This window comes from Rhinatrema bivittatum, chromosome 17, assembly GCF_901001135.1.
Source record: "Rhinatrema bivittatum chromosome 17, aRhiBiv1.1, whole genome shotgun sequence".
NCBI classification, from domain to species: Eukaryota; Metazoa; Chordata; class Amphibia; order Gymnophiona; family Rhinatrematidae; genus Rhinatrema; species Rhinatrema bivittatum.
The window spans coordinates 42,492,031-42,509,301 of NC_042631.1; the positions used below are offsets into that span (position 1 = coordinate 42,492,031).

Here is a 17,271-nt window from a genome sequence, read left to right on the forward strand (position 1 = left end):
TTTGTAGCCAGCACAAAACCTGCAGTGCTTAGTACAGGGATGGCCAGCTCAGGTCCTCAAGAACCACAAACAGGCCTGTGTTTCAGGATATCCATAATGAATATGCATTTGAGATATTTGCATGCACTGCCTCCATCGTATATCTCATGCATATTCATTGTGGATATCCTGAAAACCAGACCAGTTTGTGGCTCTTGAGTTGTCCACCCCTCACCTTTAGTACATCAGTTTCTGTGGAGGTTGTGATATTAGAATGTGCTGGGGCCAGTTCTTGATAAGTAAGATATTTTTCAATAGGACTGTGGGAGGGGATAAGGATAGCTCTATTGTTAAACCAAATGTGCAAGCAGTACCACACTGATATAGCAAGAGACAGCCACTCCAATACATCTTGAACAGTAAGTGATAGCTTGGATTAATACAAATCTAGATCTGTTTGACCTTTGGCCCTGGATCTCAGTGGAGGCCACTGCCAAAACTGCAACAGACTCCAGCTGAAAATGTGTTCATATCCCAACTTTTATACCAATGGCCTGTTTTTTCCCGTCTTCTCCTTTTTTCACCCTTCCATCCTCATCCTGCTTACCTCTATCTGTATGGAGTTGGGTAATTTTCAATAATATATGTAACACAGCACATACATATGCAGTATGTAGGTGCACCTAAAATCATGCCTGTGTTTTATAAATTGTGGAGCTGGTGCTGGACAGTTTATAAAATATCGGATATCACCACTCAGAACATATGCACATATCTTTCAATACTCACATATTTTTTAATTCAGGGATCCACATAGTTTCTACATCTATTTTATAAAAATCTGTGCTTATATTTTATGCATTAAATAATTGTAACTTGTGCATGAAATAATCCTCTCTTTATGCACAGAGGGAGGTAGTTTATAAAGTTGATTAGTCCTGGGGGAATTCTGCCCTAATGCGGAAAGCAGAATTTGCGCAGAATTCTCCCTTCCCGCACATTTCCTCCCTCGCCTTGCAGAATCCAGTGCAGCAAATGCTTCTCCCTTCCGAATGCTCTGCTGGAGGAAGCAAAACCGGAAGCATTGCGGCACGAACGAGGTTCACCATGCATGGAGAGCGGAACCATCGCGGCATGGGCACGTGCACAGCGAGCAGAGGGCATAGCAGGTGAGGTTCCCACACGGAGAGCAGAGGCAGCGCGGCACGGACGAGGTTAGCAAGCTGCACTGTACAAAGACCAGGGCCCTACAATCGGACAGGGGGAGAGAGAATGAGAGAGGGGGAGAGAGAAAGGGGAGGGAAGGGGGAGAGAGAATGTTTCTTGTGGGGGCTCGAGGTATGAGAGGAAAGCAGGTGAATGGGGATAGGGGTAGAGGCCAATTGAGATTCATATTTCCATTTGTTGTGAGCCAGAGGTCTGCAGCCTTTGACATGTGTGCCCTGGCACTGAATAGCTGAACGGACTCTGACTTCTGCTGCAGAGGTGGTGTTCAATCAAATATCTCCTGCTGCACGAGACGGTCCCTCTGCAGTGGGAAATGTTTGGTTAAATGCAATTCCTGCTGCTGCATATGAGGCTTGGGAGCTAGCTTTCTGATTCAGGTAGCGGCGGCGGTCGTCTGCTCAGCTGCCCAGTGCCATGGGTTGCTGCCCCTGGCCTAGAGCAGGTGGAGATGTGAATCCTCCTTTGACCTCTGCTTCTGTTCTTGTTTACCTCCTCTCATGAAAATACTAGATTGCACTGAAATGCAGGATAATTTGCAAAAATTGTTATTTTGACAAATAAATGTGCAGAATTTTGAAGATTTTAGAAAATGTGGGGCAGATTTTCAAAGGGCTACGCGCATAAGATACGTGCATAACCCCCGGAAAGCTGCCCCTTCCACCCCCTGCGCACGCCGAGCCTATGTTGCATAGGCTCGGTGGCGCACGGAAGCCCCGGAATGCGCGTAAGTCCCGGGGCTTTCCTGGGGGGGGCGTGTTGGGGAGCGTGTCACGGCCGGCGCATCATTGGGGGGCATTCCGGGAGCGGGGCCGTGGGCGTTGTTCCCGCCCAGGGGCGTTCCGAGGGCGTGGACGCAGCTTCTGGACCAGCACCCGGACCGGAACATGGCGCGCCGGCGCACGCAAGTTACGCCGCGTAACTTTTGAAATAAAGGTAGGGAGGGAATTAGTTAGGACCAGGGGGTGGGTTAGTTAGGGGAAGGAAAGGGAAGGTGGGGGCGCTGGAAAGAAAGTTCCCTCCGAAGCCGCTCCGATTTTGGAGCGGCCTTGGAGGGAACGGAGGCAGGCTACGCGACTCAGCGCGCACAGGCTGCCGATTTTGCGCAGCCTTGTGCGCGCCGACCCCGGATTTTAAAAGATACGCGTGGCTATGCGCGTATCTTTTAAAATCCTGTGCGCGTATCTTTTAAAATCCTGTGTACTTTTGTTTGCGCCGGTTGCGCGAACAAAAGTACGCTCGCGCGTACTTTTTTAAAATCTGCCCTCGTGTGCGCAGAATATTCAATTTTTTGTGCAGAATTCCCCCAGGGAGTAGTTGATTGATTCATGCAATCACACTTGAGAAAACGCTTGTGCACATTCCTCCAAGCACCAGTTCACCAAGACCTACACCAGTTCACTCACACTCTCCACCACTTACTCCAGACCCAATTCCCAAAAACTGGAGAAAAGAGAGTTTAGATTTAATTTCCATGACCTGATTTGCAGCTGTAAAAGTAAGTGCACCTGTTAATGAAGTATCATGTACTCGTTAATAGAGCATGAGCCCACTTGCTATGCACATACATTTCTGCTCGCACACACAGGTAACATGCATACGAATGCTGATTTTACGCGCACAGCTCACACGTAAGTCTCTAAAACCTCAGCCTGCAATATCAGCTGCCACATTAAGACTGGCACAGAACTGCCAGCCCTGTACAGGGGTAGGTTGCCAGGGGACAGGCAAAGAGCAAGCTGCAGGGAGGGTTGGGGACAGAAAGACAGGCCACAGGGTGAGAAGAGGAAGGGGAGAGAGTCTGCAGGGAGGGATAAGGGAAAGAAAGACAGTCTGGGGGGGTCGGAGTGAAGGAGAAAGTCAAGCTGTGCGGTGAGGGGAGGAAGAAAGTAGAGACAGGCTGCAGATAAAAAGGAAGGACATGGATATAATAAAGTAATTGGGTCCTGATATTGTATCACAGATGGGCAAACCACACTCTTGAGAGGCTCCTACCTTCAGTGTTCACGTTTGGATAGCCTTTCAGATTGAAGGGGCACTGGCAGGGCTGGTAATGCCAGGTGCAGTTAATGTCGCCTGAGTAGACGTAGCTGTTGTCGCCAGTCTGCTGGTGGATACTCAGGAAGTCGCAGTACACAGCTGAGAAAAGGCAGGAAAACAGAGCCTGTTAACCCTCTGGCCAATGCCTCTTCCAGGAAGGGCTGAGGGTGCTGCAGACGCTAACTGGACCACTTCTTGCATTCTTAATAAAAAACAGTGCTTTTAATAAGCAGATTTAGGTCAAAAGGCCCACATAAAAATATAATAAGATCCTATTTCTATAGCTTATTTGTTACCAAAACTGCATTTTAACTGACCAAGTTTTAATGAATAGTGCTCACAGCAATAGGCCTTATTCTGAAATAGACTAACCAGCTGCAAACTGAATCAAGTTGATACATCAAGAGGTCTAAATTCTGATGGTGAATGAGCAAAAGAGTGGGTGCTTGTGAATAGCATATATGTGTGTGTGTGTGTGTGCGAGTGTGTGAGAGAGAGAGAGAGAGAGAGAGAGAATGAATGTGTGTTAGTGTGTGTATATAAGAGAGAGAGAGGAGAAAGTTTGTGTGCACCTCCATCCCCTGACTCATCCACAATTTCATTACTTTTTAGACCTTATTGTGGGAGGTGTGACAAGGGCTAGCAAAAGGGAGCAATTGACAGGGTTTGTTATAAGAAACCTAAGCTGAGCTTGGTAATTAATAAGTGAGGGAACTAAATTAATTATATGATAAGAGGTCTCCACAACTCCTAAAGGGAATCACAAGTAGAGAACAGAGAAGAGAGACCTGAAATTAAACAAGTTTTATCAGAATAAGATACAAAATCCTAAAAATAAATGTTGGTTCAAAGGATTTAAAGTAACTATAGATGTAAGCATTTCAAACATTATAAAAATGTGTAACATAAATAGCAATCTGGAGGATACAATATGTAGAAGTTCTTGTATGTGAATTCTAAAGCATAGCCCTGCCAATGAAGTTCTTCATCCGCTGGCATTTCTTCTCCCCTCTACTTGTCAGAGATCATCATGCTATGTTGAAACGCCCTATAATTAATTGTACAGAAAAAGCTACAAGCAGCGTTCGCCCCAGAGAACGCTGCTTGTAAAGCGATTCTCAGCTACAAGAAGATCCCGTTGGAATGGTCACAAGATACAATCAAAGCATTCTCATTGCAAAAACAGTCACTTACGACAGAAGTCGGGCCGCCTCCAGTCGATGCATACCCCTTTATCTATGCACTCCTTGGCATAGGCAGCAATGGCATCGCACAGGCACTCACAGTCCCCTCCTGAATCACATCCACAGGCATCCTGCACACAGGCTTCATAGTATGGCAGCTGTTGCACCTGTGGTAGCCAGATAAAAAAATCAGAGGCAGCATAACACTTGGAATTAGCTGACACTAAAATTACTCAGGTACTTCCTCTTTGAAAACTGGTCAAAGGCACATTGCAGCAAAAATCCCTGCAAATGTAGCCCGCACTAGTTGTAAGGCTGAGGCTCCGCTCCAGGGGAGAAACTACATGCAAACAGCCTCCTACATGAGTGTATAGCATCGGTTTTGTGCGCCTACCTTCTGTTCATGAGATACGTGCGCAGCACTGAAACGAATGAAATTACTGGACAAACAGATGCACATCCCTGGTAATTGACCCAAACATGCTCTTGAGAGCGCCCCTACTTCAACAGCAGCACAGTGTAGCCCTCTTGAGAAACTATGTGGCTATATTTAGCTGCTCTGCTCAAGGCTAATTTTGAACCCAGGGATTTATTTATTAATTACTTAGTCGGTTACTTAGGGCATATAAACAAGTTAAACTATCAACAAAGGTCCAGGGCAAGTTGCAGAAAATCCATAAAATACTTGCATCATCATAATTGTAATTAAATTTAAAAAAAAATGGCACAGTCCTCCCTCCCTATGGCTAACTGCAGTAAAAATGCTATCAAAGGGTTTCAGGTTATTTAGGTGGGCTGCTCAGACCATGAAAGTTCTTTCCACTCACCCCAGGCCTATACCCAACATGGGAAAATCTGAGCTGGATCTCATTCTGGCATGAATATCACAGTGGTGCATCTCTAACAGCAGGAGGGAGCATCAGAATTTGATATTCATTTAGCACTGGGGGCTTGTCTGATATATGAATGAAATAGTTATAATTAACAAATCCTTCTGTTAAAAGTAATGCACATGAGATCCTTGGATGATACCCATGTAATGAAATGGAAGAGTGCTTTAAAATGAAGGGAGCTTTACGCTGTGACATGGCAGTGGTGAGATGTTGTATCTCTAACACTGGGATTCATTGCATGAACAAGTCCATTATTCCCACCTGAAGCGAGAGTTGAGCAGCAAGAAGACCTTCCAGCTTAATCACAAATGAGGGGGATTCTGTAATTCTTTTTTTCAGTCAGTTTAAAAACATCAGCATTACTGTGAATTGATTTTGTTGTTAATGCCAGTGAAATATGCAGTGGTGGGGGGGTGGAGAGACCTTAATGTGATGGGGAAAAAAACTTGGAGGCTGAAAGTTCTGAGTGAGTCTAGGTGTGCTGTTACTATGCAAACAATATAGCCATGCAGCTGTGACCGTGAACCACTTTCCAGCTCCACATACCACACTGTGACAGGGAGAAAAGGTATTGCTGTTGATGATGGCGCAATTCTTCTCAGCCCAGGCTTTGCGATATGGATTCTGATTGCAGGGATCCACGACAAAGCTCACGTCACTGCATGTGGGTTTGTCTTTCCACGAGTTGATGAACTCCAGGTGATTCGACGCCACATATCTACTGCGGGTTTCAAAGTCGTCTTTCACGTTGCCATTGTAATTACCACACAGGCCACAGATGCTGCTCTGTTGGGAGGAAGGAAGAGGCAGGTGGAATGGAAGCCATAGACAGGCATGTGTCCACATGTCTTTATCAACCAAATGAATTCCGTCTCCCAGCTCAAGAATAGGTAAGAGCTAGACAAAAGGACATATAAAAATGCTCCTAGGCCATAGAGAGTAAATTTTCAATAGTGTACGTAAGATGGCACACACCCCTCATAACTAGGTGCAGCAACAGTTAAGGCTGTATTTTAGAAACTGTGGTGGCAGTTGCACAATTTATAAAATACTATGGGGATAATTTTCAAAAGGATTTAAGTAAGTAAATGAGCTTTGAAAATTGACACGATGTTACTTTTGCAATTTTAAATCCTTTTGAAAATTACCCCCAATTATGTCCATCCTGAAAATACACATATATGTGCATATATTTTTGATTCAGGGATCTGCATAGTTTGGTTTATGCTATTTATAGACCACCTTAATATAAGAACAAAGGATTTGTCATACTGGGTTAGACCAAAGGTCCTTCAAACCCAGTATCCTGTTTCCAACAATGGCCAATCCAAGTCACAAGTATTTGGCAGGATCCCAAAAGATCAATAGATTCCATGCTGCTTATCCCAGGAATAAGCAGTGGATTTCTCCAAGTTCACCTTAAAAATGATTTATCGACATTTCTTCTGGGAACTTGTCCAAACATTTTTTTAAACCCAGCTACACTAAAAGCTTTTACCACATGCACTGGTAATAAATTCCGAAGTTTAATTATGCTTTGACTAAAAAATATATTTTCTACTATTTGTCCTAAATGTATTTCCTAATAACTTCATTGCATGTTCCCTAGTCTTTGTACTCTTTGAAAGAGTAAACAACAGATTAACATAGAAAAATATACAGGTAAGGTTAGCACTACACAAAAAACAGAAAAATATAACAAACCCTCTAAAATAAGGATAAATTAAACTTATTCCTTAGGTCTCCCCAAGAATTAGTATTTCTGGCATGTAGACTTTTTAGAACAGGCTGTGTAACCATAGTAAAAGTTGCAAGCCTTTTATATAAAAAAAAAAAAAAAAAAAGAGTAAAAAGACAAAATATATTAAAAGTGAAGACTAAGGAGTTCTAGAAACAAGAACTAAATAAGTAGCATTTAGTAAATACAACCAGGGGAGTGGCTAAAAGAGATTTTGCTTTCTTTGCTGTGTGTCTGAACCTCTATTCTCCCCCCATCCCGACCCCACTTCATATTTCTACATAGCTGACGATAAAATGTGATGATGGATAAGTGACAGATAAAAAGCAAAGTAGATAGATTCAAGAAGCAGATTGATAATTTGAAGATGCTGCTTTAAGGGGCAGGTATCCAATATCATACTCAACTTCCAGGGACTCTGAGCTATACATGGTGGGGCAGATTTTATAAATCTGCGCACATGGGTACTTTTGTTCGCGGGATTTCAATAGATACGCGCGTAGCCGTATCCATTAAAATCCGGGGTCGGCGCGTGCAAGGCTGCCCAAAATCAGCAGCCGACGCGCGCCGAGCCACGCCACCTGCCTCGAAGCAGGCGTAACTTTGTGCGCGCCGGGCCGGCTGCCGCGCTCCATGTTCCGGTCCGGGGGCTGGTCCAAGGGCCACTGTCACGCCCCCGGGCTGGAACCACACCCCGGGCACGCCCCCAAAACGCTGCGTCACTCTCGGCATGCCCCCCGACACACACCCCCCGACACGCTCCTCCATGCAAGCCCCGCGACTTACGCGCGACCGGGGCTTGCGCGTGCCGCCGAGCCTATGCAAAATAGGCTCGGCGCGCACAGAGGGGGTTTGGGGTAGGTTTTTGGGGGGTACGTGCGTGCGCACCCCTTTGAAAATCTACCCCGGTTTGTGTTAGCAAGAAAATAAAAACTTTCCTGCTTGTTTTTAAGGAGTTGCAGAAGAGCCTTCAGTCAGTAGCCAAAACATCTCTTTAAAGCAGCACTAAAACGCTCAACTTTGTAGAAATTCTACTCTCTAGGTATCTGGAATTAAAATCCTCTTGGAGGAAAGCTTTGTAAAAACCCAGTGTTCTCTTCCCAGCAGTCCTCTCAGTGCCTTGTGAGCTGCATCATAGAGCCCACACCTTGTGAGCACCCTGTATACAGAAGCAGCCCTCTATACACAGTAGAAAAGAACAAGAAAAAAAAAATTCCACAAAATCTTTTCTTTCAATGGGCTAAGTGTTTTTGGATAGTACCGATCTGAGTATGCATTTAATACCCACTCGCTTTTGAAGCTCCATGATAAATTAACCCCATGCGCTCCTGTTACTGAGACAGTAGAATGATAAAGGGTGATGCTTGTTAGCCACCAGGTGTCAATGAAACAGATTGTGCCTCAGCTGTGGCCCCCTGGGTGCCAGGAATGTCATTAGAACAGCATTCCCAGTCCCAAGCAAGATGTTGCACAGAAATTTGGGTTTTGGGATTTGAACCCAAATCTCCCACTCAGCACTGTAGACCTTTACTACAGCGAAGAAAAGCTGATTTGACCATTCTTGCTGTGACTGTGGAGTAGAAGATACAGCCTTTTGGACAACAGAAGTTACCTGTCTATGCTTGAGGATCTTAATGAAGACGTTCATGTTCTTGTTCCAGAGCAGGCTTATGGTGAACTTGCCTGGGAGGTTGATGACAAACACGATAAAGAGAGTGTTCCTTTGCACCTGGATGCTCTGGCTGGAGTTGGCTGGAGTGATGGTGTACTTGCCGTCAGTCAGCTTGATTTCTGTGGTCTGGAAAGCAAATATGGTAAATATGTGACATGTTTTTACTGCTACTAGGCCACTTACTCAGCATGCTGTGCAAGAGACGATCAAAGCCAAAAAAGGAATCTTTAAAAAAAATGTAATGTAGGGCCTAATGAGGAAAATAGGAAAGAATACAAATACTGCCAAATTAGGTGATTAACACTAATAAAGCAGGCCAAGACAGAATATGAGGAGAGACTTGTCAAAGAGCCAAAAGCAATAAAACCCTTTTCAAGTATATTAGAAACAAAAAAAAACTTGAAAGTAAGTCAGTTGGCCACTAGAATGACCAATGGGGTAAAAGGGGTAATTAGGGAGAATAAGGCCATAGTGGAAAAACTAAATGAATTTTTCACTTTCAGATTTTACAAAGGAGGATGTTGGAGAGATACCCATGCCTGAACCACTTTTTTTTCTAGGTGATGATTCAGAGGAAATGAATCAAATCAGCGTGGTTCTGGAAGAAGTTCTTGGGTAAGTTGACAAACTAAATAGTAGCAAATCACCAGGACCTGATGGCATTTACCCCCAGGAGTTCTAAAGGAATTCAAACATGAAATTATAGACATGCTACTGGTAATCAGTTATCTATCATTTAAATCTGCCTCTATACTTGAGGACTGGAGGGTAAAAAATGTAACACTAATTTTCAAAAGGGGCTCAGGGAGGACCCAAGTAACTACAGACCAGTGAGTCTATTTGTACCTGGAAAATTGCTGGAAGCTGTAAATGAGAACAAAATTACTGGTGATGAGCGCAATTCAAAGGGGAGCAGCCAGCATGAATTTAACAATGGGAAATCGTGCCTTACTAACCTATTAAAATTCTTTGAGAGAGTAAAGAAGCACATGGAAAAAAGTGAGTCGATTGATATATAGTGTATTTGGATTTTCAGAAAGATTTGATAAAGTCCCTCATGAAAAACTCCTCAAAATTAGAAAGACTTGGGATTGTAGGTAATGTTTTACATTGAGTTGGTAACTAATTGGGTTAGACTCTGTGGACCCTCTAAGGAGCTAAAGCAAAGAAGCATAGGGTTAACAGTTTCAATTAAACCCTAGAGACAATGAAAGGGCCTAGACTATAAGTCTGAGATTCAAATTCAAAACAAGATTGCAGGGCAGACTCGATGGTCCATCTGGTCTTTTTCTGCTATCTATGTATCTAGTTAAAAGATTGGAAACAGTAATTAGGACTAACTGTTCAGTTCTCTCAGTGGAGAAAGGTAGTAGTGGAATGCCCCAGGGATCTGCCCTAGGACCTGTGTTTAACTTATTTATTAATGATCTAGAACAAAAGGGAGAGACACGTGAAATGATCAAACCTGCTGATGACACAAATATTCAAAGTAGTTAAAATGCAGGCAGACTGAGAAATACCTTGCGAAACGGAAGAACTGGGTATCTAAATGACAGAAGAAATTTAATGTGGACAAGTGCAAAGTGATGCACATTGGGAAAAATAACCCCAATTTTAGGTACGCAATGTTTGGTTTCACGTTAGGAGCAACCACCCAGGAAAAGGATTTTGTAGCACATTGAAATTCTCAGTTCAGCGTGTAGCTGCAATCAAAAAAGCAAACAGAATGCTAGGAATTATTCAGAAAGGAATAATGAATAAAACAGAGAATATCGTAATGCCTCTGTATAAATCTATGATGCAACCACGCCTTGAGTATTGTGTGCAGTTCAAGTCACCCCATCTCAAAAAATACATAGCAAAGAGAGATAACGTACAGAGAAAAGGAACAAAAATGGTGCTGTAAAAACTAAGAAAGGTTAAACAGATTAGGACTCTTCTTGAAAATAAGAAATTCCATGCTGCGACAAACCAAGGCCCATTGAGCCTAGCATCCTGTCTTCGACAGTGGCCAATCCAGGTTGCAAGTACCTGGCAGATCCCATAAAGTACATCTAATTCCTGCTACTCACGCCCAGGGTATAATAGCTTTCTTTAGTCCACCTGGCTAATAATGTATTATGGACTTTTCCTCCAGGAAATTCTCCAGACCTCTTTTAAACTCCTCTATGCCAGTCACCTTGATTACAGCCTCTGACAACAGATTCCATACCTTGATTGTGTGCTGAGTGAAAGAGAACATTGCATGATTTGTTTTGGATCTGTTGGTCGTAATTTTCAGGGGGTGTCTGCTTGTTTTAGAATTTGAAATGTAAATAGAGGTTTATAAAATCACAAGTGGGGGTGGAAAAGATAAATAGGAAACAGATATTTATCCTTTCAGTTAATACTTGGAATAGGGGACACTCTTTGAAACTAACAGGTGGCAGATTTCAAACAAATTGGAGAAAGTATTTTTTCACTCAGTGCACAATTAAGCTGAGGACTTTGTTGCCAGAGGATGTGGCCAGAGCAACAAACATAGTGGGGTTTAAAAAGGGCTTTGAGAAATTCCTGGAGGAAACGTCCATTAAGTGTTATTAACCAGATGTTTCTGGGAAACCTACCACTTGTTGCTGGGTGGGAGCAAGAAGAAAGTGGATTTACTTTTTGTGATGGGCCACTTTTGAGAAACAGGATGCTGGGTCTAACAGACCAGCATGTCCTTAATAAAGCGGTGGAATCTTTTGCCAGAAGATGTGGCTAAGACATTTAGCACAGTGGAATTTTAAAAGAGATTTGGACTAGTTCCTGAAGGAAAAGTCCATAAAACAATATTATTCAGGTAGAGTAGGGAAAGGCATTGTAATCCCTGGGAGTGGGATTTATGGGATTTGCCAGGTATTTGTGAGCTGGACTGGCCACTGTAGGAGACAGGTTGCTTGGTTCGATGGACTTTATTTATTTTAAAAAAGTTTATATACCGCTTTTACAATATAAAAATTAATCAAAACGGTTTACATACATTGCATACATAATAAAATACAAAAAAACCAGAGCAGTATAGTATAAAAGCTAGATAACAACAAAAACAACAATGGAAGGACAAAACTAAAAAAAACTAAAATTGATATTCAGTCTTAGTATTCAGAATACCAAACCACAAATATTGTTAAAAGAAGTAGCTGGAGAATGGGCGGAGGATGATAGTCGAGGGTGATTAAGTGTGTTCTGATGCAAAAGTCTCAAAAGCTAATTGAAAAAGGTACATTTTTAACGATTTCTTAAATTGTTGCGTGTTTGAAATTTGACGAAGTGAATATGGTAAGGAATTCCATATAGATGGAACTGCAACCTTATGTTCTTATGCCTATTGAAAATATATCCAGTTGCAACACACTGTTTCAGTACTCTCACCATGCTACATAACAACATAAGAAATTGCCATACTGGGTCAGACCAAGGGTCCATCAAACCCAGCATCCTGTTTCCAACAGTGGCCAATCCAGACTTCAAATACCTGGCAAGTACCCCAAAACTAAGCAGATCCCATGCTCCCACTGCCAGCAATAGCAGTGGCTATTCCCCAAGTCAACCCGACCAATAGCAGTCAATGGACCTCTCTTTTAAGAACCTATCCAAACCTTTTTTAAACCCAGCTACACTAACTGCATTAACCACATCCTCTGACAACAAATTCCAGAGCTTAATTGTGCATTGAGTGAAAAATAATTTTCTTAGATTAGTTTTAAATGTGCCACACGCTAACTTCATGGAGTGTCCCCTAGTCCTTCTATTATCTGAAAGAGTAAATAACCGATTCAAATCTACCCATTCTAGACCTCTCATGATTTTAAACACCTCTATCATATCCCCCCTTCAGCCGTCTCTTCTCCAAGCTGAAAAGTCCTAACCTCTTTAGTCTTTCCTCATAGGGGAGCTGTTCCATCCCCTTTATCATTTTGGTTGCCCTTCTCTGTACCTCCTCCAGTGCAACTATATCTTTTGTGGGATGCAGTGACCAGAATTGTACACAGTACTCAAGGTGCGGTCTCTTCAAGGAGCGATACAGAGTCATTATGATATGTTCCATTTTATTTACTATTCCCTTCCTAATAATTCCCAACATTGTTTGCTTTTTTGACTGCTGCAGCACACTGAGCTGACAATTTAAATGTATTATCCACTATGATGCCTAGATCTCTTTCCTGGGTGGTAACTCCTAATATGGAATGTAACTTAGTGTAAATACAGCTTGGGTAATTTTTCCCTATATGCAACACCTTGCACTTGTTCACATTAAATTTTATCTGCCATTTGGATGCCCAATCTTCCAGTCTCGCAAGGTCCTCCTGCAATTTATCACAATCCGCTTGTGATTTAATTACTCTGAATAATTTTGTACCATCTGCAAATTTGATTATCTCACTCATCCTGTTCCTTTCCAGATCATTTATATATATATTGAAAAGCACTGGTCCAAGTACAGATCCCTAAGGCACTCCACCTGTTCACCCTTTTTCACTGAGAAAATTCACCATTTAATCCTATTCTCTATTTCCTGTCTTTTAACCAGTTTGTAATCCACGAAAGGACATCTCCTTCTATCCCATGACTTTTTAGTTTTCTTAGAAGCCTCTCATGAGGGACTTTGTCAAAAGCCTTCTGAAAATCCAAATACACTTTTTTCCACCTGTATCCACATGTTTATTAACCCCTTCAAAAAAAAAAAAAAAAAAGCAGATATGTGAGGCAAGACTTGCCTTGGCTAAATCCATGCTGACTGTGTTCCATTAGGCCATATCTTTTAGGGATGTGCAGACCAAAAGTTTAAGTTCATAAGTCCATAAGTCAAAAGGGGGGGTCATTTGCGGTCAATATGGACATATGGAGAATTCCATAAGTTGAGTGTATGTCCATATGTGCAAATAAAAATTTAAACCCCTCACCCTCTTTAATCCCCCCCCCCAAGACTTACCAAAACTCCCTGGTGGTCGAGCGGGGAGTCAGGACGCCATTTCTGAACTCCTTTGCGAGGAGCACGTGACGTTGGCGTCACGTGATTCCCCCCGCGTTCGCTCCGGGACCCTCGTTTGACCCAAAAGGAACTTTTGGCCAGCTTGGGGGGGTCAGGAGGCCCTCGTTTGACCCAAAAGTTCCTTTTGGGTCAAACGAGGGTCCCAGAGCGAACGCAGGGGGAATCACGTGACGCCGCGTCACTCCGACGTGACGCCGACGTCACGTGCTCCTCGCAAAGGAGTTCAGAAATGGCGTCCTGACTCCCCGCTCGACCACCAGGGAATTTTGGTAAGTCTTGGGGGGGGATTAAGGAGGGTGAGGGGTTTAAATTTTTATTTAGGATCAACAATTGCGATTTCCAACGTATTCAACATAGCTATGTTGAATAAGTTGGAAATCCGATCGTTTTCGCCTCATCACTTTTTTAAGTTAAAAAAAAAATAAGTTGCGTTTTACATTTAAGTTCAAAACGAATGCACACCCCTAATATCTTTCTATATGCTCTGTGGTTTTGATCTTTAGAATAGTTTCTACAATTTTTCCCGGCACTGAAGTCAGGCTCACTGGTCTATAGTTTCCCGGATCACCCCTGGAGCCCTTTTAAATAGTGGGGTTACATTGGTCACCCTCCAGTATTCAGGTACAATGGATGATTTTAATGATAGGTTACAAATTCATTTTTTAGTTCCTTCAGAATACTGGGATACATATCATCTGGTCTAGGTGATTTGCTACTCTTTAGTTTGTCAATCTGGCCTACTACATATTACAAGTTCGCAGTGATTTGGATCAGTTCATCTGACTCAACACCCTTGAAAACCATCTCCGGAACCAGTATCTCCCCAACATCCTCATTAGTAAACACAGAAGCAAAGGATGTATTTAGTCTTTCTGCATTGGCCTTATCTTCCCTAAGAGCCCCTTTAACCCCTTGGTCATCTAACGGTCCAACTGACTCCCTCACAGGTCTCTTGCTTCGTATATATTTTTAAAAGTTTTGAATGTGAGTTTGTGCCTCTACAGCCAACTTCATTTCAGATTCTCTCTTAGCCTGCCTTATCAATGTTTTACACTTAACTTGACAGTGTTTATGCTTTTTCCTATTTTCTTTAGATAGATCCTTCTTCCAATTTTTGAAGGATGTTTTTTGGCTAAAATAGCCTTTTTCACCTCATCTTTTAACCATGCCGGTAATTGTTTTGCCTTCTTTTCACCTGTCTTAATGCGTGGAATACATATTGACTGTGCTTCAAAGATTATATTTTTAAACAATGTCCATGTCTGTTGTACATATTTAACCTTTGCAGCTGCACCTTTCTGTTTTTTTCTATTTTCCTTTTTTAAAATTTAGTGTTAGAGCTGTAGATTTACATATTGCCCTCTTCCAGTCATTAGTTCAAATTTGATCATGTTATGATCACTATTGCCAAGTAGCACCACCATTAGCTTTCTCACCAAATCCTCCATTCCACTAAGAATTAAATCTTAAATAGCTCCCTCTCTCATTTTTTTTTCTTGAACCAGTTGCTCCACAAAGCAGTCATTTATTCCATCCAGGGCTTTTGTCTCTAGCATGTCTTGATGTTACATTTACCTGGTCAATATTGGGGTAATTGAAATCTCAAATTATTATTGCACTGCCAAATTGGTTCACTTCCCTGATTTCTCTTAGCATTTCATCATCTGTCTGACCAGTTTGTCCAGGTGGATGGTAGTATACTCCTATCACTATACTCTTACCCAACACACATGGGATTTCTACCCATATAGATTCTACTGAGCATTTAGTCTCTTGTATGACCTTTATCCTGTTGGATTCTATACCCTCCCGGACATAAAGTGCCAAACCTCCACCAAGTTGATCTTCCCTATCATTACGATATAATTTATACCCTAATATAGCACTGTCCCATTGGTTATCCTCCTTCCCGCATGCTGCCACACACACAATTAAGCTCTTACTTCATGGATGTGCAGGTGTACAGGAGGACCTAAACCTCCTCAACCGCAGCCCTTGACCACTTTTAGATGTTTAGCACTGTGTGGGTAACATTCACTCTGATGCTATTTCTTTTTTACAAATATCATGGAATTATTTGGTGCTAGCAGACCATTCGCTATGGTGGATTTCACAGCTCATGCTTGCTGTAGCAAAGAATCCCTACAGAAAGTCATCGATGCTGTGCATTGGTGCTACTGCAAGGGAAGGGATAGTGTGTCCCCAATCTGTTACAGATCAGTGTTTTTACCCCAAGGTAGATGTTAATGGTCCTGGAGCAGGTGACCCCCGTCCTCCCACAGATGACGTTCTCTGTCACAATTTTGAAGCTGGTTTCTGGACTTTTTATGCCACAGCTATCCTGAAAAGGAAATTGGATCATAATGAGTGAAATATTCATGGAAACAGGATAACTATATGAAAACACAGAGAAACAACCATGTACCAGTATAATACAATGTAAGTTATGGCTCAGAAAATTCTATCCACATGATTGGTTATATTTGCAGGTCACAGAACTGCAGATGTGAGAGGGATAGTAAATTGGTGAACTCTGATTGTTGGCTTTGTACCTATTGGGGGGTGGGACTGATTGACTTGACTTGTCATAAGAAAATTGTGCTGAGGCAGAAGAGGGTCTCTTTGTCTCCATGTATTCCTGGATTCAGAAGGCTTCCTAGACTGTTAAATGAACTTTTTGCTGCTTAAATAATTTTAGAACCAAGTGTAGGAGTTGTGTATAATTGCATCATTGTGTGCCTATGCTTTTTGGAGGGGTAGATTTAACTTAAAACAAAAAAGTGTGGTATCTAGTCTGCTTTGTAGTTTTGTAAGGAAAAAAGTGCTAACTTTCAGTGGATTAGATAAACTCACAATAAGTTAATGTTAAGGAATATTTTGTTCACTGCTAATCTCAAATGCAGATAAAATTTGTCGGAGGTTCCAACTGCGAAGGTAGCAAGATTACAGATCACAAGAACAGTGGGTTCTCTGTGGCTGGTTTGCAGTTATGGAACAGATTATCAGGCTCAGTATGCACGGCCCTGTCTTTAAAAATGTTCGAGGCCCTAAAAGCAAACTTTTTCCAGCTAGCCTTTCAAAACTAATATTGGGTCTGTAATTTGTTTAATAGATGTATGTCTGGGGTCGGCCTAAGCATTAGGTGGTGTAGTCCATGGCTTAAGGCTCCGGAAGTGGGTGGAGCAGCAGGTAAGGGCAGCAGTTTTGAAAGGACAGATGAGATGAGAAGTGGCATGGTGAGGCATGGAGCTGGGTGGGGGTGGGGAGAGAGAGAGATCACGTGATGCCATCACCACCTAGGGCAGCTGAACACTCTTCCACCGGCACTGTGCATGTCTCCTGTTTATTTAGTCATTTGTTTCAGTTCTCATACTTGTCTTTGGGAACGTGTATATAATACTATGTAAGCCACTGTGAACTCCTAAATGGAACATGCAGGTTGAAAGAATTTTTAAATAATCCCAATTCTATGACCTCCCTGAGATTTCAGCTGAATTTCTACAGGAAATATAAGAAAAAAATCC

The 17,271-nt window shown here is 42.4% G+C and overlaps 1 protein-coding gene across 1 annotated transcript in view; it reads right to left on the minus strand.

The window, feature by feature from the left end:
- The window catches only part of LOC115079490 (mucin-6-like), a 150,397-nt gene that overhangs the window by 61,605 nt on the left and 71,521 nt on the right, over positions 1-17,271 (minus strand). Inside the window, exons 20-24 of the mRNA XM_029583114.1 lie at positions 15,978-16,088; positions 8,671-8,856; positions 5,867-6,106; positions 4,438-4,594; positions 3,199-3,342 (exon numbers count right to left, since the gene is read on the minus strand). Coding sequence (XP_029438974.1) covers positions 3,199-3,342; positions 4,438-4,594; positions 5,867-6,106; positions 8,671-8,856; positions 15,978-16,088 — 838 coding nt within the window. The remainder of the gene's footprint in view (positions 1-3,198; positions 3,343-4,437; positions 4,595-5,866; positions 6,107-8,670; positions 8,857-15,977; positions 16,089-17,271) is intronic.